This window comes from Pollachius pollachius (assembly GCF_949987615.1).
Source record: "Pollachius pollachius genome assembly, chromosome: 16".
Taxonomy (NCBI): domain Eukaryota; kingdom Metazoa; phylum Chordata; class Actinopteri; order Gadiformes; family Gadidae; genus Pollachius; species Pollachius pollachius.
The window spans coordinates 14,907,057-14,932,056 of NC_136949.1; the positions used below are offsets into that span (position 1 = coordinate 14,907,057).

At 52.5% G+C, this 25,000-nt stretch overlaps 1 protein-coding gene across 4 annotated transcripts in view; it reads right to left on the reverse strand.

The window, feature by feature from the left end:
* Positions 1-1,087: 1,087 nt before the first annotated feature.
* dnmt3aa (DNA (cytosine-5-)-methyltransferase 3 alpha a) overlaps positions 1,088-25,000 on the reverse strand; it is a 38,093-nt gene continuing 14,180 nt past the window's right edge. For 2 of the 4 annotated variants that reach the window (XM_079753775.1, XM_079753778.1), the window contains 17 exons: positions 21,826-22,125; positions 19,735-19,893; positions 18,619-18,726; positions 18,133-18,286; positions 16,830-16,976; positions 16,479-16,523; positions 15,960-16,039; positions 15,563-15,675; positions 12,279-12,462; positions 11,879-11,963; positions 10,970-11,115; positions 10,672-10,768; positions 10,069-10,217; positions 8,841-8,926; positions 8,549-8,618; positions 7,889-8,007; positions 1,088-6,716 (listed from right to left, as the gene is read on the reverse strand). In XM_079753775.1, the coding sequence (XP_079609901.1) occupies positions 6,575-6,716; positions 7,889-8,007; positions 8,549-8,618; positions 8,841-8,926; positions 10,069-10,217; positions 10,672-10,768; positions 10,970-11,115; positions 11,879-11,963; positions 12,279-12,462; positions 15,563-15,675; positions 15,960-16,039; positions 16,479-16,523; positions 16,830-16,976; positions 18,133-18,286; positions 18,619-18,726; positions 19,735-19,893; positions 21,826-22,125 (2,184 nt within the window). In that variant the 3' untranslated portion in view covers positions 1,088-6,574. The remainder of the gene's footprint in view (positions 6,717-7,888; positions 8,008-8,548; positions 8,619-8,840; positions 8,927-10,068; positions 10,218-10,671; positions 10,769-10,969; positions 11,116-11,878; positions 11,964-12,278; positions 12,463-15,562; positions 15,676-15,959; positions 16,040-16,478; positions 16,524-16,829; positions 16,977-18,132; positions 18,287-18,618; positions 18,727-19,734; positions 19,894-21,825; positions 22,126-25,000) is intronic. The other 2 variants (XM_079753776.1, XM_079753777.1) reach the window with 2 other exon arrangements.

Sequence of the window (25,000 nt, forward strand, 5' to 3'; positions counted from 1 at the left end):
GTAAGTAGCCAATCACCACGCATGTTCACCTGAACGACCGAACGGAAGGGCCAATAGGAGATAAGATTGTGGAACGCGGTTCCTCCTTTTTGGTACACAGGGGTGTGCCTTGTCTCCGGAGAGGAGCGAGTTGATGGGGACACGATTCCGGCGACAGGGCGTTATTGGCCTGGAGGTTCTGTGGCCTGGGAGGGGACCAGGGCGGTAACGCCTTGCATGCAGCCTGGTCCGACTAAGGGACTATTCAGGGGACGATGGAGAAGATATTGCTCCTTGTTAGGTCTCTGCATATGAAAAACCTGCATGACCATGAAGAGGCAAAATGCCTTTTTCATTTTTTTGAAATATTACATAATATGAGGTAGGCCTCACATTTGATTTCAGGAAGGCCTAATCTGAACTGATTCTGATAAAAAAATAAAATACTTACTAAATGTGAGACACAGAATGACTGAAGCCTGACACATTTTTGTCTTTTTGAGGTAGAAATTCCACATTTTAATACAAAAGTTCCCACATCTGCATGTCTAGAATCAGCAACCATCTCAATGTGTTTGGCGTGAAACTCAAGGAGAGCCATTGTTAGTCGACAGCCTAACTCCTGCCAGGGTTGTCACACTGCAGGGCGGTGGTAACAATGAGCCCACACTTTACATTAGAACAGCACTGATGGAGGAAGAATTCAACGTTTCGGTATTGTTCTCAATTACAGAGAACAATAGCGCCATTATGCTGATCTCTTTGACAGGAAAGGTGCCTTCATTGCACCCCAACTCAAAATGTATTGTCTTTATGGGCCTAATAAACTAATTGAACCAAAACCAGCCTATTCTAAACTGAGATGTTACTTCCCGTTTCATGGCGTTTAACCCATTTGTGCCGGCTGCTGCGCGGCGCAACATTGTATCTAGTAGATACAATGTTGCGCCGCGCAGCAGCCGGCACAAATGGGTTAACCCATAGTGCAGGTTAATTCAGGATAACGGGGGTGCAGACCTGACACAACACACTTCACAATATCTCTGAGCGCCATAAAAACTACACACCAGACAGTGACACATTAAAACAGTCTTTTTTTAATTCACGTTTCATTTATTACATTGGTTCAAGTACAAAGTTAAAATGCCATTTTTTTTATCAGTTCATATTCATACAAGAGTAAAATAATAATAGTGCCTTTTTCATTACTACAACAAACTTAAATACAGTCATTGTAAAGACCCACTCAATTGTATACTTCTAACAATGGTTTTTTTTCTCATCTTCGAGATAAAAGTATTTTTAGCACCTTTGAAAAAACACCGCCGCTTCCTCCCTTTCCCAAACGCTCATCTTTCACTTCAGTCCATGAGATGAGTCTGTCTGCATGCCGTGCCACAGCACTGTGTGTGTGTGTGTGTGTGCGTGAGTGTGTCTGTTTTTGTGTGAGTGTGTGTGTTGCTTCATGTAGAGCAACTGCTATGTAGAACAACTGTGAACTGACTGTTTGGATCAGTGTGTTGTTAGTAACAGTGTTGTGCATTGCGTGCGTGCGTGTGTATGTATGTGTGTGCGTGCACATCGTCTATGCGTCAGGAGTGTTTTAACAATGCGCACCGCTCAGCTTTAAAAGCTGTTGGTAGGCAGAAACAGAAACACCTTCACCTTGTGCTACACCTCGACACGCATGAACCAACAGAGAAAATGACCATCCTCCTGATCTGTGCCATAGTCCTCAAAAAGACAGGCTGAAATAACACCAGAGTTGTCTGGGACACATACACGTAGCCATCCCCTTGGTATTATGACGCTCTTTATCATGTCTTGACCTTTAAAGATGGTAGATAGGGGGCTGTTAGATGCTAAATTCCTCAAGGATCAGAAATTGCGTTTAAGGCGACGTTTCTTGATAAAGAATACCCAAACAATAGAATCTACACGCAGGGCCTGTGGTTACTGCAGATATGTCAAACTCTGTCTCCAACAGAGCCTTTTCACAGAGGTGTGGTCTAGGATGAGGGGTTAGGGTTGGTAACACTAGTCATGGCTCTGCTGCTTCTGTGCACCAGGGCAATGCTAGTGATCTACCGCTGTAGTGAAACGACCCATGCCTTGGTACATAAAAGTACAACACAGATGGTCACGTGTTATGAGCCAAACCTGTGCTTGCCCTACGGTGACACCTCTGTGAAACGGGTCCGTCGTCTTTAAAGAATCCCCCAGGTGACACGCAGGTTCATCTGAGTGGTTGGCCACTGCATTATCGTTTCCATTTTTAAAAAGTAAGGCAAAATAGCTGGCATTATTTCAGCTCCTGTCTTTTTTTGGGTTTCACCGGTGGCATACTGCATTTCTTTTTATCATCGTCCCGTCCTGACGTCCTCGGTGCAACACAACAATCAATAAGCTAACTGTACAATATGCTGCTTCCAGCCTCCCCCCTCTCTCTCTCTCTCTCTCTCTCTCTCTCACTCTTTCCATCTCTCTCCCCATCTCTCTCTCTCTCTCTCTCTCTAGGCCGAGACTGAACTGAACTGAACTGAGCACCAACCTGGGAACAGTAGGCTACACACGCACACACACACACACACACACAATAACTTGATTATTGGAATTATTATCATTATTATTATTATTACCATTATTATTACAATTATAATCATTACTCCCTAATCTAACATGGAATCAGAGATTACACGGATGGGTGGGACATGCAGCACCTGGAGGATGGGGTGGGGGGAGGGGAGCGATGGTTTGTAGTGGGAGCACCCTAGGGTGCGGGGTGATGATGTCACACCCCGCGTCACCACTGTAAAAACTAGTGGGGGGGGGGGGCACTAGGACCTGGCGGGAAGGCGGGTGGCCTGGCAGGAACGCAGTATGTGTGTGTGTGTGTTTGCAGTGCGGTGTGTGTATGTGTGTGTCTGGAAGGAGGCGATCGGTCCCGAGCAAAGGGGTAAGAAAGGGAGTATAAAAGAGGTCGGGGGGGAGACGACGGTGGTGGGACCACCGTCCTGTTGTGACCTGCAGGAACACTGTAAAAACAAAAAGAGTTCCAAAAGGCCCCTGAACGTTAGCTGTTGTGAGTCTGGTGAACCTGCTGGAGTCCTCTGCTAGTGCGTGTGTTATATGTGTGCGTGTGTTGTTTGTTGTGTGTTTGTTTTTCTACTCATTTGTCGTAGCTGGTGTTTTGATGTCGTTTTTCTTTTTTTGAACAAGAAAAAAAGACTGCACCATCTGAAGACTAAGAGCACCGGAGAGTGGAAGAGCTTTTTTTTTAAGTATTTTCCTTAAAAACAAATAAAGGAACAATATATCCCCCGAGCTTGGCACCAGTGTGTCGGCCACGGCTACATGAGACTTCACAGAAGGCGTCCTTCAGTCGTCCATGCACCGCTTCATAGTGGTGTGGAAACCAGAGTCACTGCGGATGACTAAAACCTCACTCCTATTCGCTGCGCATGATCTGCGCGTAACGAAACGGACGTCATCCCAGCTACCAACCAGGGCTCAACCGACCAAAAACTTGTTGGGTGAAATTGTCGGGCTCTGCACGCAGAGAGCGAAAACAGTGCTCCGTGCCGATGTTGTGAAATGGCGGCTATAGATGCCGGGGTGGCGTGGGGGCTGTTTGCACGTTGGCCGTGACCAGCAGTAGAGGAAGGCCTGCGGTGGGAGGTATGCATGATTTGAAAGAGATCCTCAGGTTTCAGTGGCACAGAAAAGTAGAAAAAACCCAAAAGTATCCAGAGAAAAAACAAGGCCCTGTCCGTTGGTACTTTTAAAACGTAGATAACAAAGGCCGTTTTGGACAAATGGGTAATGCACCAGCCACCAGATGGCGACGTTCACTATTTGACCAGCCGCAGAGGCCTCCCTCAGGCTGGTCCACCGTTGAGCCCAAAGCATAGAGCCTCGCGTTCACAGAACTAGCATCCCCTCGTCTTTAATCATCTAGAATGCAAAGATTCATTGAGCATTTGGCGCCTGTGGTGGGCACCTTGTTACTGAGGGGCAGGGTGGTCAGAGAGGACATCACCGTCTTGCAGTTCGACAAACACGGTTCAAACTGTCACTTGACCCTGTGACCCGATAACTTTATCTACCTCAGAGGGACTCAACAGTACTGAGACAGTATGGTGACCTCGTCCTTCTCACAGAGGACATGATAACTTGTGGGGGGGGGGTAGTCTGAGGGAGCCGGCACCAGGGAACCCACGGTCTCACAACCCCCAAGCTCTTCAAGGAAGATAAATGTTGCTCAGCGAGCCGTCGGGCCCCTAGCCGCCTCTTGCGCTGGTCAATAGAAACAAAACACAAATCGACCAACAACCAAAACGCCATAGAATGACTAAATTCAGGGATGGATGCAAATCAAGCACCAGAGACCTGTTAGTCTCTTAAAGCACCATAGACTGTAACAAAACGGTATGGGTCAGTTGGGTCGCAATGGGACTCCCTGGACAGCACCAAAGGTATTTGAATATATATCAATATAATAATTTGATTGCTTTGCAATCCTCTGTCTGGAAACGTATATTTATGAGTATGTTCATTGCTGTTCATAAACACTAACCTAAAGTGAAGTGTTAGGTTGTAGATTAATTCACTGGTACGCTGAATTAAATAGAATAAAGAAAAATAATAATTGCATTTTTGCTTTCCCCAGGCATGTTTTGCCAGAGAGTAAAGTCAGAAGACAGAGGTTAGAAGTTAGAGGGTATCAGGGAAAATCTGTAGATATAAATCACATGAATCCTGCACTAAAGAAAGGGTTTGTTTGTGTTGATGGCCGTTTCCCCACTACACCAGATACATGGAAACATGATTCATTCAGATTGGATACAGACTAAGACTCCCATCCTGTCTCTCGTCTTCACCAGTGTTTTTTCGGAAGAATACGTTTTGTCCGTACGTTTGAATCTTTTCATCCATGATTAATCCCTTTCTCTGGTGTAGCGTGGACACGGCTTGGGTGTGTGTGTGTGTGTATACATGTGTGTGATGTAGTAGATATCACCTTGAGCTGATAGAAAACAGGGCCCGGTTTCCCGATAACATCCACTCTACAAAGACTCCTACGTTTAGACTTATCAAAGTTGTTTACCTCTATAGGCGTGGTTCCCGAACGGTCTCTTAGGAGTCTTCTTTGGAAACACTCCTTACGTCGCTCGTAAACGGTGCCGTCCAGAAAGAGCGGGCTGAAATCGATTGCTCAGCGATCGATTTTCCAATTCATTCGCAGGTGCATGACAGCGTTCAAAAGAAGATTTCAGTCTTTGCGGAAAAAAACATTGCTCGAAATCCTTCTAGTAGGCCTAAACAATCATTTAACGATGGGCGAACATAGCATAGCCTACGCTGATTAAAACAAATTATAGAAAATATAGAAACAGCGGAGGAGATGGAGGCAATCACATCCTTAATTACATCCCAGCTGTTCAAATGAGGCTACTGATTTTCTTTTTACAAAGGTGTCTGACTTTTTGATTATTTATGAAAATAGACATTTTGAAATGACAGCTAAATTTTGAATAATTTATTTAGCTTATTATATAATACTGTTTATGCTGAGACTGCTTTGCTTTTGGCTACCTGTCTGTGTGCAGGCTTTGCGCACCGTCAAGGGAAAGAGGTATTATTAAGGTCACTCGCTGTAGTAATTTTTTAGCCAGTTTAGTAGCCAGTTTTGTTCATTTTTGAATGTAAAATAATACAATAATTTCTTGAAGTTGCGAGTATTTTAAAATTATTGGTGTACCCCCTGCTGAACCGTATATGTACTGTGCTGCATTGGTGAAACACAACACTGCCAATGTGGCAGTTCCATGCGCAACAGGGATTTCTAAAGGTTACTGTACAGTGGCGGCGACTAGCGTCAGGAGCTGAAACATCACTACGGTAGATGCTAAGACGGTTCTACGAGCGCTTCAGACCAACCTTGCCAACGAACGACGTACGAAAGAGATTCGTAGCAAAGAAGGTTTCGGGAAACACGCAAGATGTTAAGGTAGAACTTAAAGTAGACGTTACGAATGACGTAGCGCTAAGAAGGCTTTAAGAGGGTTTCGGGAAACCGGGCCCAGGTTAGCACCGGGGGGGGGGGAGGGGGGAGAGGACAGGGGTGGGGGGGAGCTGCAGTCAGCTATACAGGCTCCGGAAGAAGCAGTCCTTTACAATGTGTTTGTTTGTGTACACGTTTGGGTACACGTGCGTGTCTGTATCTATTTCAGGTCTTTAACATTCACCTCACTACTAACCAGCCGCTACATTTTGTTTCTTTTGTTTTTACATGACGTTGTCTGTGTGTTTTCTCGCGGGGTCATCCAGTCCAATTTTGCTTGTGTGTGCGTCCATGTGTGTGTCACCTGCGTCGCGTGCGTCTGTCAATTTCCGTGTGTGTGCTGTGTGTGTGTGTGTGTGTGTGTGTGTGTCGCTGTGGGTCCTTGTCGAGAAGAGGGGGCCCCTGGATGGTGCGAGGGCCCCCAGGTAGGAGCGTCTCGGTACTAGTTGCTTGCTGTGGAAGCAGCAGGGGTCGGGAATATAGAGAGAGGGGGAGGGAGGGAGGGAGGGAGGGAGGGGGGGGAGACAGGAGCTAGTTGCAGGCGAAGAACTCCTTCAGCGGGGCGAAGAGGTGGCGGATGACGGGCACGCTCCAGGAGCGACCCAGCAGCCGCTGGCGGGCCAGCCGGCTCATGTTGGACACGTCGGTGTAGTGGACGGGGAAGCCGAACACCCTGCAGGGGGCGACAGAGTGACAGGATGGAGACGCAGACGCTACAGCGGGGGAGCCTAGACAGGACTGGATGTACCGAATACAGTTTGTCTGTACTCGCGACGCACACAGCGATTCAGGGTGTACAAGGGCGACTGAGCTGGGTCGAGAGGAAAGGATACACTGTAAACAACAACATTGTTTACACACACAAAAAAACACACCGGCCCTCCAGGGGCCAGTGATCTGAGGAGCCTACGAGGCTCACTCTGGTGACTCACCGGTCCGCCCCATAAAACACTGTTATCAGGACCCTTTTATTTACAACTGGTCGGCTGTGGAACCGCCCACACATGTGTCTGTGCTCCCCTAAATGAAGGCTCTGCTGCAGATTGCAGAACAAAAAGAGCATTAAGAGGAGAACACACGCATCGCCGCTACCGCCTATGATAATCCTCTACGTTGTCAACACACAATTCAGTCATAACACCGTGTCATAGTTTAGAGCACATTTCACCGAACCACAAGTGTATCTGCAGGTTTGATGTGACAATGCTGCTGTCTGACAACAGAAGCATCCTGCAGGCACTTGTAGCAACCCCGTGGAGCAGGTCCACACACTGCTCCACGGGGGGCCAGTAAACATTGATTTCACGTAAAATAGAGAAACGTTTGAAATTTAATGGTTAAAGATTTATTATATTTCCTCTGCCGGCTGTCACAGAAAATATTTAAGACCTACCCAAATTCTATTCAAGGCTTTTTAACACCTTTTAAGGCCTTCAATGACATTTATGATTTGCAGACTCTTTGATTGTGCGTTTAAACCCAAAATGAAGGGGCGGCGCGAATCCTTACAAGTCAATGCAAAGAGGCGTTTATAGGCAGTCTTCCACCTTACAAACCCGTGGCCCGAATTGACAAATGGCGCGTGATTCTACTCGCATGAACACTTCGCTCAAGTTGAAATATCCTTTCAGGAAATATCTTAAAATCAGTCGTGACAGCCTATCAAAGTGAACCGCAACATGGAGGAGGAAGTGATTGTTGCCGTTTGCGGAATCCCGGAGCTCTATAATAGCTATATAACATATTGACGCTGCTTTTGGTGTGAAGGCACAGTAATGCTTAGAATATCTCCAAGGGTTGGGGGGGTCAACCTGCGCCCCCCCCCACCACCGGCGGGCCACGTACCTCTCCATCTCGGTGCACCAGAGGATGTCTTCCTTGCTGTCCATGTAGACAGGGAAGTGCTCGTCCTTCCCCTGCTTCACAGAGTTAGAGCGCGTCGTTATGGTGCGCAGCTTCTCAAACTGGAGAGGCCCCGCGCACCGCACACAGACGCACACACACACACACACACACACACACACACACACACACACACACCATAGAGACGGGCGTCACCAAACACACACACACACGCACACACAAAACATACATGCAGACCAAGTCACAGACACATACACACATAACCACACACACACACACGCACACACACAAAGACAAATAAACTCTATCAGCACATTCTACATGTTGCAAGAATTTGAGTGATTTTGTATAACATGCACATTCAAAAATAGCTTTGTAGGCATTCACACAATAAGATAGCGGTAGACTTAGAGTAGACTTAAAAACATCCAGGTTTTTGTTTTTAAAGCTGCCGTTGTCCAATCAGGTAACAATTCTAGTCATGCTTCATTTTGACTGAATCATAAGATGATCATAAGGTGGTTCACATGCACATTGACTTTGTGATCATAAATAAATAACATGCAAACTCGCATATACACACATGCATAAACACACCTACACACACACACACACACACACACACACACAAGGGTAGGGTACCTTAGCCGTGCGACCGTGCTCCAGACAGTCTTGGAGGTCCAGCCTGTCATTGGTCATGGATGCCAACGGTCTGTAGACACACACACACACAGACACACACACACACACACACAGACACACACACACAGGCTGGCGTCAACTTTCAGATTTCAGCCACTATTATTCTTTCTATTTGTGTTTGCTGTAGAAGGGGATTGTTGTGTGTGTGTGTGTGTGTGTGTGTGTGTGTGTGTGTGTGTGTGTGTGTGTGTGTGTGTGTGTGTGTGCGTGTGCGTGTGAGAGTGTGTCGTACCTGGACATGCCCGGCAGGTTTCCCCAGAAGTATCTGGCGCGGTGTGCGGCGGACACCTCTTTGGCATCGATCATTACTGGGTTACACTGCCAAAAAGAGAAGGTCAGAGGTCAAACTAAGTGCAGGGAATTCATTTCAGGGTCCAAAAGCCACACTTGCCGCCGCCACAAGAGGGCAGCAGAACCATCCACCAGCTCCGGAATGGAAGAAGGCCTTTCCACTCTGTTTCTATCTGAGTTTGTGGCTGCGTCCCAATACTTTGCTTCCTATCATCGTAGCCTAATGGAGGGCACCTGACCAGGATGTCCCTGACAGGGACCTTCCTACCCTCCTGCCATACCAGCTAGAACCTATGGGCGGACCCAAGGATGCCTCCAAGCCAAGGGTTCATGGCCTTTGAGTGAGCAGGTGCTGGATAAAGTTTGGGTTTAATTCTATATTTTGCCCAGGCGTCTACTAGGGGCAGAGGGAGGGTTAGAGAGCTTTGGTGAGTGCTTGCTTCCTGCGTGCTTATCGACGAAAGAAGCTTGTCGAGATGTGGTGGCTTGCCTACTTTTTTCGATGAGTAAAGGCGCGTGGCTCATACAGGTTGTAACTTGAGGACTTCCATACCCCTCTGTTTCATTCCACAGGCAACAAACAGCATTTACACTATCTTGCGCCGGATGAGGTGACAAAGTGACGGAAGGCCCATGGCCTGCTGACGACAACCCTTGCGTTTGCAGTCTAATGAACGTCGCCGACGGGGTGCTGAAGGCAACATTCCCGACATGCATTCCAATCACAAGCGGCAGTTAGCGCGGCGTTTCCCGTCACCCGACAGCGGTTGCATCACCTGATAAGGTATGGCGGAGCCAGCGCCACAGAGCTGCGCGTGACCTCACCTGTGTGCGTGCAACGGCACGCACACACACAAGACGCTGCCGCTTTGGGGTGTTAACCTCATTTATAGTCAGCTGCCTTTTCCGCAGTCCAGGCGCAGCCGTGCCTTTCACACGACATTGGGTAATGCATGGGTAATGACGTGTCATCCACACGACATTGCTCAACGTGTCAGAGGTAAGTGACAGAATGCACTGCACGCCGCTTTCGCTGTCACAATGTTTTTCGCTGCGGCGACACCTCCGTCGTTGGGGCGGCACGGCAACTATAAACGAGGCTTTGGTCGCGTGGCCGTGGGATGGGGGTGGGCTGCGGTGAGGGGGGGGGGGGGGGGGGGGGTCCCCACCTCGAGGAAGCGGGAGATGTCCCTCTTGTCGCTGACGCCCATGGCGACCACGTTCTCGAAGAGCCAGAAGAACGGCCGGTCGTCCCCCGGCTTGGGCCGCGCCTCGTGGAGCAGCCGGTAGAACTCAAAGAACAGCCGGCCCGTCCCCTCTGGAGGGGGGGAGGGGGGGAAAGGGGGAAGGGGGAGGGAGGGGAGGGGAGAGGGGGGAGGGAGGGGAGGGGAGAGGGGGGAGGGGGGGAAAGGGGGAGGGGGGAGGGGGGCGAGGAAGTGAACGAGTGAGAGCCGGAGAAAGCGAGAGGGAGAGAGAGAGAGAGAGAGAGAGGGAGAGAGTGAGGGAGATAGAAAGGGAGGGAGAATAAAAGAGAATAAAGAGAATATATATAGAGAAGAAGGGGAAAGGAGGAAGGGAGAACAAAAGAGAGAAATGAAAAAATTTGAATGCCACCCAAATGAACAAAAAGCCCCCCCACCATGAAGCATCTCTATTGAGGAACGTCTTAAAGGGCTACCAACAGGAGAGTAGACAGCGTGGAATGTGAATGTGTTTCTGCAGCCTGACTGGCCATGGGGTGTGTGGTGGTCCTATGGGGCTCCTAGACTTACTCTTACCGTAGAGGCCCTTCCGCGCGGGGTTGACTATGGACAGGTCGTTGCAGGGGCTTCCCCCTATCACCAGGTCGAAGGGGCCCCACTCCTGGATCTAACGCACGCAAAACACACACACACGCATGCACACACACACGCACGCATACAAGCACAACATTTCCACATGATGCACTTGTGCGATCATCGTAAGCCACTAACAACAATACAGTAAAACAAGTATAAGTTCAATGAGGTTCCACCTGCTGTCCAGGCTGTGGTGCGGGAGGGGGGAGGGCGGTGGGTGACACACACTCACGTGTTTGTGTGTGACGGTGCGCACGTCGCCCACGTACATGATGCGGCCGTGGTGCCGCACGATGCCCACCGTGATGGAGTCCTCGCACACCTCCGACGCCACGTAGCGCTCCACCTGGATGCCCAGGTCCCTCAGCACCAGCAGGCCTGGAGCACACACACACACACACACACACACAGGCACGCACACACAGAGGCACGCACACACACACACACACACACAGGCACGCACACACACAGGCACACACACACACACAGGCACGCACACACACAGGCACGCACACAGGCACACACACACACAGGCACGCACACAGGCACACACACACACAGGCACGCACACACACACACACACACACACACAGGCACAGACACACACAGGCACGCATACACACACACACACACGCACACACACTCACACACGCACACACAGGCACGCACAGGCACGCACACACACAGGCATGCACACACACACACGCACACACAGGCACGCACACACACAGGCACACACACACACACAGGCACGCACACACACAGGCACGCACACACACACACACACACACAGGCAAGCACAAACACACACACACACAGAAACAGGCACACACACACGAACACACACAGAAATAGACACAAAGGCATGCACCCGCACACACACGCACGTACACACACACACACACACACACATGAACACACACAGGCACGCACACACACACATACACGCACACAAACACACACAAGTCTGTCATAAAGGGGCTTTTTCAAACACGTGATGAAATGATCATTGATCTAGTGAAGCCCGCCTGAAATTACTAATACAATTGTTGAAATTGAACCTGGAACACACTCACACCAGGACAGACACACACAGACACACTGGTACATTTTCAGAGGTACCTCAAACATAGAGACCAACCTGTCGCGATGCCGTCGAAAAGAGAGAGGACTCTGATTGGTTGCCTCATCTCTGCTGCTACAGGGGGGTATAGTTTGGCTGGCTCCTATAAGGGAGAGAGAGAGAGATGGAGAGATGGAGAGAGAGAGAGAGAGAGAGAGATGGAGAGAGAGAGAGAGAGAGAGAGAGAGAGAGAGAGAGAGAGAGAGAGATGGAGAGAGTGTCAGGGAGTGACTTGATACAGAGAAAGGACTTATAATACACACAGACGACCCACGTTATTTAGAGTAGAGAGCGAGGGAAATAGTGTAGAAGGAGAAGAAGCTTGACAGGAACATCAACACCAGCAGCGCCATTATGTGTCATGCCCTCCCCCTTCTCCCTCCCTCTCAGCCTCCCTCCGTCCCCCCCCACCACTCACAAAGTCCTGCTCGTGGTTGTTGGCGAAGAACCGCTGCAGCCGTGAGGGCCAGTCTTCACGTCGCCGTAGCAACCCGTGGCCACTGCGCGGCCCGCACATGAAGCAGTTCCAGGGGTCCTCCTTGATGGCCACCGCCGCCGAGCCCGTGCCCACCAGGAGGTCCACGCACTCCACGCAGAAACACCTACACACACACACACACTTATGTCAATACGGACGCTTACGGACACAGACCCACACAGAGGTAGAAACGCACACACACAGGTTAAAAACATTCACACACCCCTACACATATATATTGTGGCATTCCGCCGCTGAACCTCGGACCGGGCGGGTCTGAGGACACGCAGTTTACCGTCGCCACCCTCCAGCCGGCGACAGAGAGCACCACGGCTCTCCCCCCAATCAGCGCGATCGGGGACACCTGGCCGGAGGAAGGGAAAGGACCAGGCCGGGCGAACGGGCAAGTGACACGGAGGAGTACACACCAGGACGAAGCGACACGGAGGAGTACGCACCAGGGCGAAGCGACACGGAGGGAGTACGCACCACGCCGGCGATCTAGAGGCTCACGGATACCCTAGCACGAGGATGCAGACTATTATTCTTGTGAAATAAACGCCGACTGCGGCTTAACCCTTGATTTCTGTGTGATTCCTGCCGGGTATCACTCGGGCACTCGGGGAGGCGGGCTGCCACATATGGTGGAGAATGCAGGCAACTCGACATCGCTACGGGCCAGTGTTGTGAGGGAACCCCCTTTTGCCGGTATGCAGAACCCGGATGGGACCGCGGCGGCGTCCGCCCAGCAGCAGCAGCGGGAGACCACGGAGAGTCTGGCCCTGCTGTACGAGGCCGTACTACGGCTCGCCCAGCTCGCCGTCCACGCCGCCCCGACCAGCCGGCTCACCAAGCTGGGACCCAACGACGACGTGGAGGCGTACCTCGAGGCATTCGAATGGACCGCCCAGAGAGAACGCTGGCCAGAGGAGCAGTGGGGCCATATTGTGGCCCCGTTCCTCACCGGGCCCGCCCAGCAGGCGTGCCGGGACCTACCGGCGGAGACCGCCCGGCAGTTCCTGGCCCTCAAACAGGCGATCCGGGCCTACTACAGCCATTTTTTCGTGAGGGAACGCCAACCAGCAGCGGCGACACGAGGCAACGCGATCCCTCGGAGAACCCCAAACCAGACCATGATGCAGCCGGAGACGACGCCGCCAGAGACGACGCGGCCCGAGATGGGGCCGCGGGAGACGGGGCCGCGGGAGACGAGGCCGCGGGAGACGAGGCCGCGGGAGGCAGGGCCGCGAAACGAGCCACGCTGGCAGCAGACGCAGCCATGCATGCTAGCGACCTGTTGGGCACAGGGGAAAGTAGGAAGCCCGACTATACCGGCGCGGGTGATGAACCGGGACACGCAGGCCCTCGTGGATACCGGCAGCGTGGTCACTCTCCTCCGCCCCGACTTGGCGGGCGGGAAGGAGACCCGGACGTTCGAGACCTGCCACGTCGTCATCCGGACCCCGCACGGGGTATTCACGACGCGGGCAGGGATCGTACCCCACCTCCCGATGCCGCTGCTAATCGGGAGGGACTGCCCGATCTTCCACCGGCTACAGGACCCGGCGCGTGAACTCTGGAGCCGGAGAGAACCACCCCGCAGAGGGGTGAGGGGAGCTCGACAGGCCTACGGGGCCACCAGGCTTCCGTCGCCCCCCGGAGGGCGAACAGAGGAAGCTGCTCACGAAAAATCTAAGCCAGCGCCGTGCGAGGCCAGCCCGGCCGCGCCTGAGGCCGGGCAGGAGGCCTCCGGTGAGGCCCGGCCCCCAACCGAGGACGACGTTGACATCGAGCCCACGACAGAGGCCTCAATCCAGGCCGATGAGACGTCGGTCGAGCCCCAGCCTGTGGTGGAGACGGAGCCCAAGGCGGAGGCTGAGCCCGCGGCCTCACCGGAGCCAGAGGCTGTGGTGCCGCTCGAGGCCGACTCGGAGCCAGAGCTCGAGGCCGATCCAGAGGCCAACGTCGACACCGAGCCGGAGGCAGAGGCAGAGACGGAAGCGGCAGAGACGTCGGTCGAAGCAACAGACTCCTCTAGAGAAGCTGAGGACGATCACCTGTCCGTGTCGATCCCCAACGAAGACGCCATCACGCTGGACGTGGATGGGGACGACCTCCTGGATACAGGTAAACATGTGGAACTTCCAGATCCCGACAACAGCTCTGACGACCACCTGGTCCACTCTGGACCCACGGGCCACGATGATGACGACGACGACGACCTGATGGAGGAGGTGACCAAGGACCCCGGCTCTAAGAAGGCGTCAGCCGCCAAGCCGCTGCAGCGAATCATATTGGTCAGCCTGGTCACCGACCACGCCCCCCTGAAGTGGATGGCCGGAGCCAAGAACACCAACGCCGACGCCCTGTCACGCCGGGATGCCTGCCTGAGCGGGTTCACCGACGACCAGAGGCCTGAGCAAGCGGTGGAGGAGTGTGGCATCCCGCCGCTGGACCTCGGACTGGGCGGGTCCGAGGACACGCAGTAGACCCTCAGACCCGCAGTAGACCCCCACCCTCCAGCCGGCGACAGAGAGCACCACGTCTCTCCCCCCAATCAGCGCGATCGGGAACACCTGGCCGGAGGAAGGGAAAGGACCAGGCCGGGCGAACGGGCAAGTGACACGGAGGGATTCCGCACCGCGCCGGCGATCTAGATGCTCACGGAGACCCTAGCACGAGGATGCAGACTATTATTCTTGTGAAATAAACGCAGACTGCGGCTTAACCCTTGATTTCTGTGTGATTCCTGCCGGGTACCTGACAATCGGGGGGGCGGGCTGCCACAATATGTATGCATGAATATTCCCGCATGAAAAAAAAAAACACACACACACACAGAGATACACGCTTACAAACACACACACAAGCATACATTTACGCATACAGGCCAACACACACATATACCGATTGTACACGTGAATACGTACACACGCGCACACACGCGCAAGTAAATTTATATGCATGAATACGAAAACAAAATCACAAACGCACACATTAACGCATACACAGGAAACATCAGGAGGTCTGTATCTAATTCTTTGACACAGAACAACAAACTGAACATTTAGTGCTATGGAGAACAGAGCACGTTGATCAGTGTATACCCGGCGTGCCTTGGAGGGAGGCACTGCTCTTAAAGCTGGACACAGACGACGGATTCCAATCTCGGGGAGAGGGTTGAGCGGCGCTAGTTCTCGCGGCTCTCAGTGCACAGTACTGACCTGCAGCAGTTGTTGTTCCCGCACATAAGCACTTCCCTGCCGCCACAGCAGATGGTGCAGTACGACTGGTAGCCATCGTCGTCATACTGGTACGCACACTCCAGAAAACAGTTCTGCCAAAGGATGGGACCCACACACACACACCCACACACATATTTACACATGCACACACGCATCAACATACATTGTCTGGGGGCACGCATGTGTGAGTGTTTGCTTGCATGTTGGCATGGGTGGGTGGGTACTTACAGGTGTGCGTGTGTGTGTGTGTGTGTTTGTGTGTCCATCTTTGCCTTTGTTTGTGTGTCGTTGTATTGATTGTTTCATTGATTACCTCCGTCTCTGTTCATAATCTCCTGTATGATTGAGTGCCACCAGACGGTGATCTATAGCTCACCTTGCATCCCTGGCACATGGCCCCCATGAAGAGGGGGTGCTCAAGGGAGACGTTCAGACTGCCACAGGAGATACACAGGTCTGGAGCGAGGGGGGCACAGGCATCACACACACCATTAGCACACTGTCGTCGATGGTAAGAACCTGTGAATTCTAGGAATTGGCAACTTTGTGACTCATAACATAGAAATGAGGTCTTTGAACGAGATGAGATGAGTTTTTTTTCCCCCACCACAAACCGCCACCACCAAAGATGACTGCGATTAGTCATGGAGAAGCACTTTCTTTGGGTTGATGACAGTCCACCGTTACTTTGTTCACCGCCAACAGATCCGTTTTGCCCAAAACAGCAGATAACATGTATTTATTTGTCGGTAAAACGTAGCATGGAAAAGCCAAGCATTTTCTTTTAAATTAAAATATATTAACTTACTTTGTTGAATTAAGGTTTTTTATGTCATTCATTTTCAATGGAACTTATGCATAAAATAGGCTTAATAATTGCTTAATAATACCTTACCTTCTATGTTCCTGGTCTTTTTCTTGACCTCACAGATGAGTCTCTCTGAAAAGGGTAATTCCAACATTTAGTTCATAGTAATAGCAACACACATTCACACACTCCATACATACATCCATTATCCGCAAATCAGACACAAACCGTCCCTTAGTTAGTATTTTAAGTACACCGACTGGCAGATCTCCTTTTATATTCCACAGGACCTATCCATGCATTTTTTAACATCTTTATCTCCTCTTAACCCTTCAAAATCAATCTGTAAGCCTTATGGACTGGACAGAAGGGTGGGTCATAACACTCACTTCACCTCGTCCTGTTGTGAAATGAAAGGGTGAGGTGTAACTCCCTCACCTCGGGTGCCCTCGTCGATCACCTCCCGGATCTTGGCCTTCTCCACTGTGTTCTTGCGGGGCTTCTTGGCGGGGGGGGGAGGGGTGTACGCCGCCTCTGGCTCCGCCCACGTCTCCGGGTACACGCCCTTGTAGGGGTTGCGCTCCTCTGCAGAGGGAGGGGGAGGGGTCACCATGACAACTAGCCCTATCACTTTGACCACGACGGTTTTCTGGCGGGCCGGTTCTGTCGTCCCCTCGACTGTCACCGTGCTCTCCTACAGCTGTGTTTTTGAATCTGTGGGAGCTGTGCCACTGGTGGTACGCAAGGGTACTGCAGGGGATACCTGGGATTTTATTCTTGAATTACTCGTATTATATATTATATATTACACACCCAAAAATAATATACATCATTGAAATAAATATTTTATAGATACTAACACAGTGTTATGTCTTCCTTATTGACGTTCCTTCAAAACGTGTTGCTCTGTTCATTCCATCATATGTTTTCCATTGTAATGTTTTTCTGTTGTGTGGTCATTTGTGTTTGCTAAATAAACACACTGGGAGTGTTGCAGAGCGTATAAAGGGGGCGCGGTCACTCTTTCCCAGCCATTTGTATTTAGCTATTTTCTATCATAGTACTGTGTCCTCCTTGACTAGTACTGTGTTCACCTCTGATAGTACTGTGTTCTTCATGGCTAATACTCTCATCTCCTGGGCTAGTACTGTGATCCCCTACAGTACTGTGTTCTTCATGGCTAATACTCTCATCTCCTGGGCTAGTACTGTGATCCCCTACAGTACTGTGTTCTTCATGGCTAATACTCTCATCTCCTGGGCTAGTACTGTGATCCCCTACAGTACTGTGTTCTTCATGGCTAATACTCTCATCTCCTGGGCTAGTACTGTGATCCCCTACAGTACTGTGTTCTTCATGGCTGGTGGTTTGATCTCCTCTGCTGGTATGGTGTGTCCCTATAAAACTGTGATCTCCTTTGCTAGTACTGTATTATCATTGGTTTCTACTGTTCTCTACTTGGCTAGTACCTTGGTGTCCTTGGCTAGCCCTATGTTCTGGGTTATTACTGTATTGTACATTGAATAACCAACGGCAGCATTTTCTTAGATACATGTATTGTATCAATTTCGACTGTATTTCAGGTCTGTTTGTGTCTATGTTTGGCATGTATGTACAACATGCAGATGTCTTTTTATGTTACCGTGTGTGTGTGTGTATGTGTGTGTGTGTGTGTGTGTGTCAGTGTGTGTGTGTCAGTGTGCGTGCGTGTGTGTGTGTGCACGCGTGTGTGTGTGTGTACCCTCTGGAGGGTCCAGCCCCTGGGGTCCGCTGGGTAAGAAGCCGGTCATGGCCCACTCTATCAGCTGTCTGGTCTGAAGCTCCACCCCCTGGCCCTCAGCGTCATCGCCCGCATCACAGGAGGGGAGGGGCCAACCCGCCCTGGTGCTCGCCACCTGGAGAGCACACGCACACACAATCAAACACACATACATACATACCCACACACACGCACACACACACGCACACACACACATACACATACACACACACACGCACACGCAAACACACAAACCCACACACACAAACGAAGGCCCAGTACAAATTGAGCCTTTGGATAGGATCTAAAATTGGACCAGTGTCCTGTTCCCTATCGACTGTTCTCCTCGACCACGCATCACCCAAAACAGCTTCAGTCGGAGGCTGCACTGGGAGCCGTGACGTCCGCCTCCATGGGCGGGGGGGCCGGGCTCAACACAAACACACACTGACACGCAGCACTGCGCACCTGCAGGGCCTCGTAGATGGCCTTGCGGTACATGGGCTGCTTGTTGTAGGTGGACTGGTGGAAGGCAGAGGAGAAGGAGCTCAGAGCCATCAGCTTCTCCACACAGACCTGCAGAGAGTGTGGGAGGAGGAGGAGGAGGGGGAGGAGGGGGGGAGGAGGAGGAGGGGGGGAGGAGGAGGGGGGGAAGGAGGAGGAGGAGGGGGAGGAAGGGGAGGAGGAGGAGGGGGGGTGGAGGAGGAGGAGGAGGGGGAGGAAGGGGAGGAGGAGGAGGGGGGGTGGAGGAGGAGGAGGAGGGGGAGGAGGGGGAGGAGGAGGAGGGGAGGAGGAGGGGGAGGAGGAGGGGGGGAGGAGGAGGGGGAGGAGGAGGAAGGGGAGGAGGAGGGGGGGGAGGGGGAGGGGGAGGAGGAGGAAGGGGAGGAGGGGGAGGAAGAGGAGGAGGAGGAGGGGGAGGAGGAGGAGGGGGAGGAGGAGGGGGAGGAGGGGGAGGAGGAGGAGTAGGAGGAGGAGGAGGAGGAGGAGGAGGGAGAAACGATAATTTTTCAAATGCTTTGCTTCGAAAAAGAAAGCCAAGACCTTGAGTTCAAGTTCAACATTTGAACGTTTTTCTAAAGCCTTTAACATTCAACAGTTTATTGCACCCTAACAACCTGCAAAGAGAGAGAGATTGTACACCGCAACGTTTTATCATCAATTTGACCTTTTACTCATTACAAGAAGAATCGCGTCTAAATATGACTAGCGATCCAGAGAGATTTAACCGTTGCTAGCTATCATCAGCCATCAACAAGCCACCAACAAGCATTGCTTATGGCTGGCTGTCATAATACTACTGAAGATGGTTTGACAGCAAGAAGCAAACAACAGAAAGATCGCCCAGAGAGCACAACTGACTGGAGGGACTTCAAAAGGAGACATAACAAGAGAGAGACACAGAGATGGAGAGGGATAAACAGAGGGAGAGATGGTGAGAGAGAGGGAGACCGGCAATCGTATTAGGGACTTCAACCATCCACACTTCAACCATCCCCCCGCTCACTTCACCCCCCCAGAGAGACTTCCGGGTGACCGTCGCCCGGCCTACTGTTTGTGTGCGTGTTGCCGTCGTGAGTTTCCTACCACAGAGAACTTGCTGTCGCCGAACCACATGACCCAGCGTGTCCCGTCGGCGGCTCGACTCCGGCCGCTCATCCACCAGGACACGATGCGGCCCGGCCACCACGAGAAGCCCCGCAGCTTCCCGAACACCAGCGCCCCGATGCCGAAGCCCCGGCCGTCCTGCAGGGCGGGACACGGTGATGCACCAGGGTCAGTCCACCGGTGGGTTAACACCGTCCTGTCTGCCCCCCGCTGCATGGCCCCTCCTGCCGTCCCCTACTGCCCCTACTGCCGTCCCCTACTGCCCCTACTGCCCCTACTGCCGTCCCCTACTGCCCCTACTGCCGTCCCCTACTGCCCCTACTGCCGTCCCCTACTGCCCCCGCTGCATGGCCCCTACTGCCCCTACTGCCCCTACTGCCGTCCCCTACTGCCCCTCCTGCCGTCCCCTACTGCCCCTCCTGCCGTCCCCTACTGCCCCTACTGCCGTCCCCTACTGCCCCTCCTGCCGTCCCCTACTGCCCCTCCTGCCGTCCCCTACTGCCCCCGCTGCATGGCCCCTACTGCCCCTACTGCCGTCCCCTACTGCCCCTCCTGCCGTCCCCTACTGCCCCTCCTGCCGTCCCCTACTGCCCCTCCTGCCGTCCCCTACTGCCCCTCCTGCCGTCCCCTACTGCCCCTCCTGCCGTCCCCTACTGCCCCCGCTGCATGGCCCCTACTGCCCCTACTGCCGTCCCCTACTGCCCCCGCTGCATGGCCCCTACTGCCGTCCCCTACTGCCCCTCCTGCCGTCCCCTACTGCCCCTACTGCCGTCCCCTACTGCCCCCGCTGCATGGCCCCTACTGGCCCCTACTGCCCCTACTGCCCCTACTGCCCCCGCTGCATGGCCCCTACTGCCCCTACTGCCCCCGCTGCATGGCCCCTACTGCCCCTACTGCCCCCGCTGCCGTCCCCTACTGCCGTCCCCTACTGCCCCCGCTGCATGGCCCCTACTGCCGTCCCCTACTGCCCCCGCTGCATGGCCCCTACTGCCCCTACTGCCCCTACTGCCCCCGCTGCCGTCCCCTACTGCCGTCCCCTACTGCCCCCGCTGCATGGCCCCTACTGCCGTCCCCTACTGCCCCTACTGCCGTCCCCTACTGCCCCCGCTGCATGGCCCCTACTGCCCCTACTGCCCCTACTGCCGTCCCCTACTGTCCCCGCTGCATGGCCCCTACTGCCCCTACTGCCGTCCCCTACTGCCCCCGCTGCCGTCCCCTACTGCCCCTACTGCCCCAGCTGCCGGCCCCTGAAGGAGGGAGCTCTCTGGCTCTGGTCCTTCAGTGGAGATGGGTCAGGGTTTCTACTTGACCTCTTCTAGAGGGCTTTCATGGTTAGGGGGTGTTGTGTTGTCAGAATGTGTTTCTGTGATGTTTAAAAAATGATGTTAAAACACATTGCGCAATGTCGAGAGGCTGTGGATTATGTGTCAGTTAAAAAATGTGAGATTTTGTCTGATTCATTTAAACCTTGACTGAAAGAACCAGGAACACGCGGATGTGTAAATGATGAGTTTTTGCTGCCCTGACCATGACAATGACCTAGAGCTTCATAATAGCTTTATTAAATCTCATAGACCTAGCTTCTACTAGTATTCCGGAAAGCCCCTCTCCAGCGTGCTGTACAGTTTGGTTCCAAGGGATATATTCAATTTATCAAATGTTTGTATTACATTAATCTCGGAGCCCATCGGCTATCGTCTGACGGTGACTTAGTGAACGTCCGGGCCGAGGCTTCCTGTTCTGTCGCTGTTGACAGTCCGATTAGCAACTTGAGACGTGTGAATAGTGTTCGAGTTGATGGACGACGTTGATAGACGACTGTTTCACCAGTAGCCAGTTTAAACTCTTCAGTTCAACTACACTACACTACAACGACACTACACTTGGTAATTGCTAAAAAAACACAATAAAAAGATAAAGTGAGGACAATTCAATGAAATAAACAATCTGTCTACAATCAAAATACAAATTGTAAATTTAAATGGAAATAGAGTGTCGCTTGCAGGAAAAGGTATCGCTAATATTCTGTCTGTTCGTCTGTCTTTCTGTCTGACACACCCCCCCCCTCACCTGGTACTCCACCTCGCTGGGCGTGGCCTGCTCGCCCCCCCTGGCCACGGGCTCTGGCGTCATGGCGACGGTGGGCGAGGCGGGGTCGGTGTGCTGCTGGGGCGGCGGGGTTGGGGACTGCGGCGGCGGAGGAAGGAGAGGTGGCAGAGGTGGAGGAGGAGGAAGGGCCAGGGCTGACGGAGCCGAGGGGGCCGACGGGCTGGCCGGCTCCTCCTCCTCCTCCTCCTCCTTCTGGAAGTCTCCCTCGGACAGGTCGTCCATCATGCTGATCTCCGCCTCGCGGTACGCCCGCTTCTCCGCCTGCAGGAGAAGGGTCCTGGTTAACGGTGCGTTCCAGATGCCCCGCACACCACCCGGGTGGTGCATCCGGGTTATTGGTAGCTACAATAGCCTCTTTAGCAAACCAGCTCGAAAACAAAAAGCACAACTTTACATTGTATTGCACGCACAGCAGGACTGTGCAATGCATAGATTGGTGACGGGATTAAAGCAGCAATGTTATCAAGTGTGACAAACAGACATTAAGGCGACCATCGGGGCACATATTCAAAGAAAATGCATCTCATTATGGCCGCAGCCATCTTTTGTTTATCAGTCGTGCGGTCAACCTCACTGAACTCGTTTGACCCTCAGAGTCCTGAGTGGGAACGACCAAAAGGGGGCTTGCCTCGGCGAACACACCATATGACGTGCCACAAGACTTGGCCACTAGTGCGACACTATATCGTTCAGCACGTTTTTATTATGATCGAGGAGGGGGGGGGTGTAAAATAATGTTGCACGCTTCAATAAAGTTCAGTGCCAGTGGTGCGAATCGCCACATCAGCAGGAACTGTGAGCACACACCACGGCGTGGCTCTGCCAGAAGCTGCAAACGTCTGATATTCTAGGCCATCTAAAGCGAGCTACTCCGTCACCCCCCAGACAGGCTGCTGTATACAAGCTGTCCAAAACAAACACTGTCACTTTAAGGTTGTGTCATTGGGGACGACAACAAGAAGGATAAACAAGTCCCACCCGCCTTGTCCTTAAATGCCCCACACTGAATACAAGCACTGGTGTGTGTGTGTGTGTGTGTGTGTGTGTGTTTGTGTTAGGGTTGTGTTGGTGCTGGTGATGTGACGGGGGGATACTATGTCCTATAACAAGTGTTTAATGTGGCCTTTCGCCCTGCAGAGGACTCTGACCAAGGCCCCCCTGCTGGCCCCTGGGGGTCCCGGCGTAACAATCCATTTATTGTGTTTTCTCTCTGAACAGGAAGTGAAGGGGAGATCGGGGGGTGTGGGGGGGTGAGGGGGGAGTTCAGTGGGTTCAGATCAGGAACAAGGCCGCCGAGATGGAAATAGAGAGAGAGAGAGCGAGAGCGAGAGAGAGCGGATTACGTCTGCAATCATATTAGTGGCTGACAGATGCAACAGGGCCCGGCTCAGCGGAGGTGAACGCGGCCGTTTGGTTCCCCGTGTCGCTGGAGGCCTCTCTAGAGGTAGACGCTACGATACATACAAACATGCAACTAATGTTGCCCGCAGCATTGGGATTATGGTTGAGTCTGCTTCTCTGCGTGTCTGAGTAGTTGTGAGCGACTCCTGCATACATTAGCACAAAGCATGCACCGATATATAACGAGATGCGAAACAACAATGTAAACTAGTTCCACCAAAGAGTAAGAGTCAGAGGGAGGGGGAGGGGACGGGGGGAAAGTGAAAGTGATGGCCACTACACAATGTGACTCTCTGACCCTTCAACATCCCAAGGAGGTCAGGAGGTCAACCTTCCTAGCTCCTGTTGAGCCCGCCCCCCCCCCCCAAACAACCCCTTCCTGCCCTGAGAGCAGTTCTCCCCCAAATGATCACTGACATGGACCACACACACAAATGCATTGGGAAGGGACCGTCATGTGCGTACAACACGGTCAAGTACACGGCCATAGGATGACAACACATGCAAAGCACCGTCACGCAGACACACACACACGCGCGCACACACACACACACACACTCTTTCACACTCATAAACTACAGCAGGTAATCCAGAGCAGGCCCACACTGGAGTGTGAGTCCACTCCAGCCCCACACGTCTGCGAGAAAGAGTCCGCCTTCAGGCAAGACAAGGGGGAAGCCGTGCTCAGCGTCGCTGAGTTACGACTTTGAACCCAGGGGGAACCCGCGGCCCTGGTCAGCACTTATTATACCCGGCCCCCACCCCCTCTCTCTCTCCCCCCCCCCCCCCCCCTGCAGCGGCCGACCTCTCACCCCTCGACCCCCCCCATCCAACCTTTTTCCAATGAACCGGCACCTATTGACCACGCCCCCTTTATGACCGCGACCGACCCTGACCTCAGTGTGAACCTTGCTTGCTTGCAGCCCCCCCCCCCGAAGGGTGCACAAACAACACTCTTGCAAACACAGACCAGAGATAGAGACATCCCCCCCCTCACACACACACACACACACACACACACAGACACACACACCCCCTCAAGCGCACACACAAACAAACCCGCTGCACTTCCCCACTATTGGCCGCCCCCTCATGGGAACTGAAGCCCCGCAAACACATAAACACCGGAGCGCGATAGCATTCCCACACCGACGCGACGTGTAAATCAGGGCAGGCAGTAAAGACGTGACTCGCCGCCACGGCGGCCCACAGTGGGGTCGACTGTCAGCCGCCCCACAAAGAGGGAGAAGACCCGCGCTTCCTTTCACTGGCAGCCCACCACCAGACGACCCGAAAGACAGGGAGACAATTCAGAGTGTGTTCCTGAAGATTGTCCTACAGATCCTTCTGTGGATGTGTGTTTGTGTGTGTGTGTGTGTGTGTCTATGTGCGTGTGTGTGTGTGTGTGTCTATGTGCGTGTGTGTGCAAGTGTGTGTGAGAGACAGCTTTCCCCATGGATGTATTCATGTTTGTTGAGACAGCTTGTGGGATTCTTGCTAAAACAATGTTTAGAAGATGTTAACAGCGCAGCCAGAAGCGTAAAGTTAAGGACATTACATAATCAAACTAGCAGGTATTGAGATCATAGGTTTTTTTTAGGCTTACGGTGTCATTCAGTGTATCGATGGAACATTAAACGCCTTTAACGCGTCTTATTGTACAGCACGTCAGATGCTTAGCCATCATGAGCAGGAGTTTACATCCACAACATTAGTTCCTTCCAACTGTTATGAA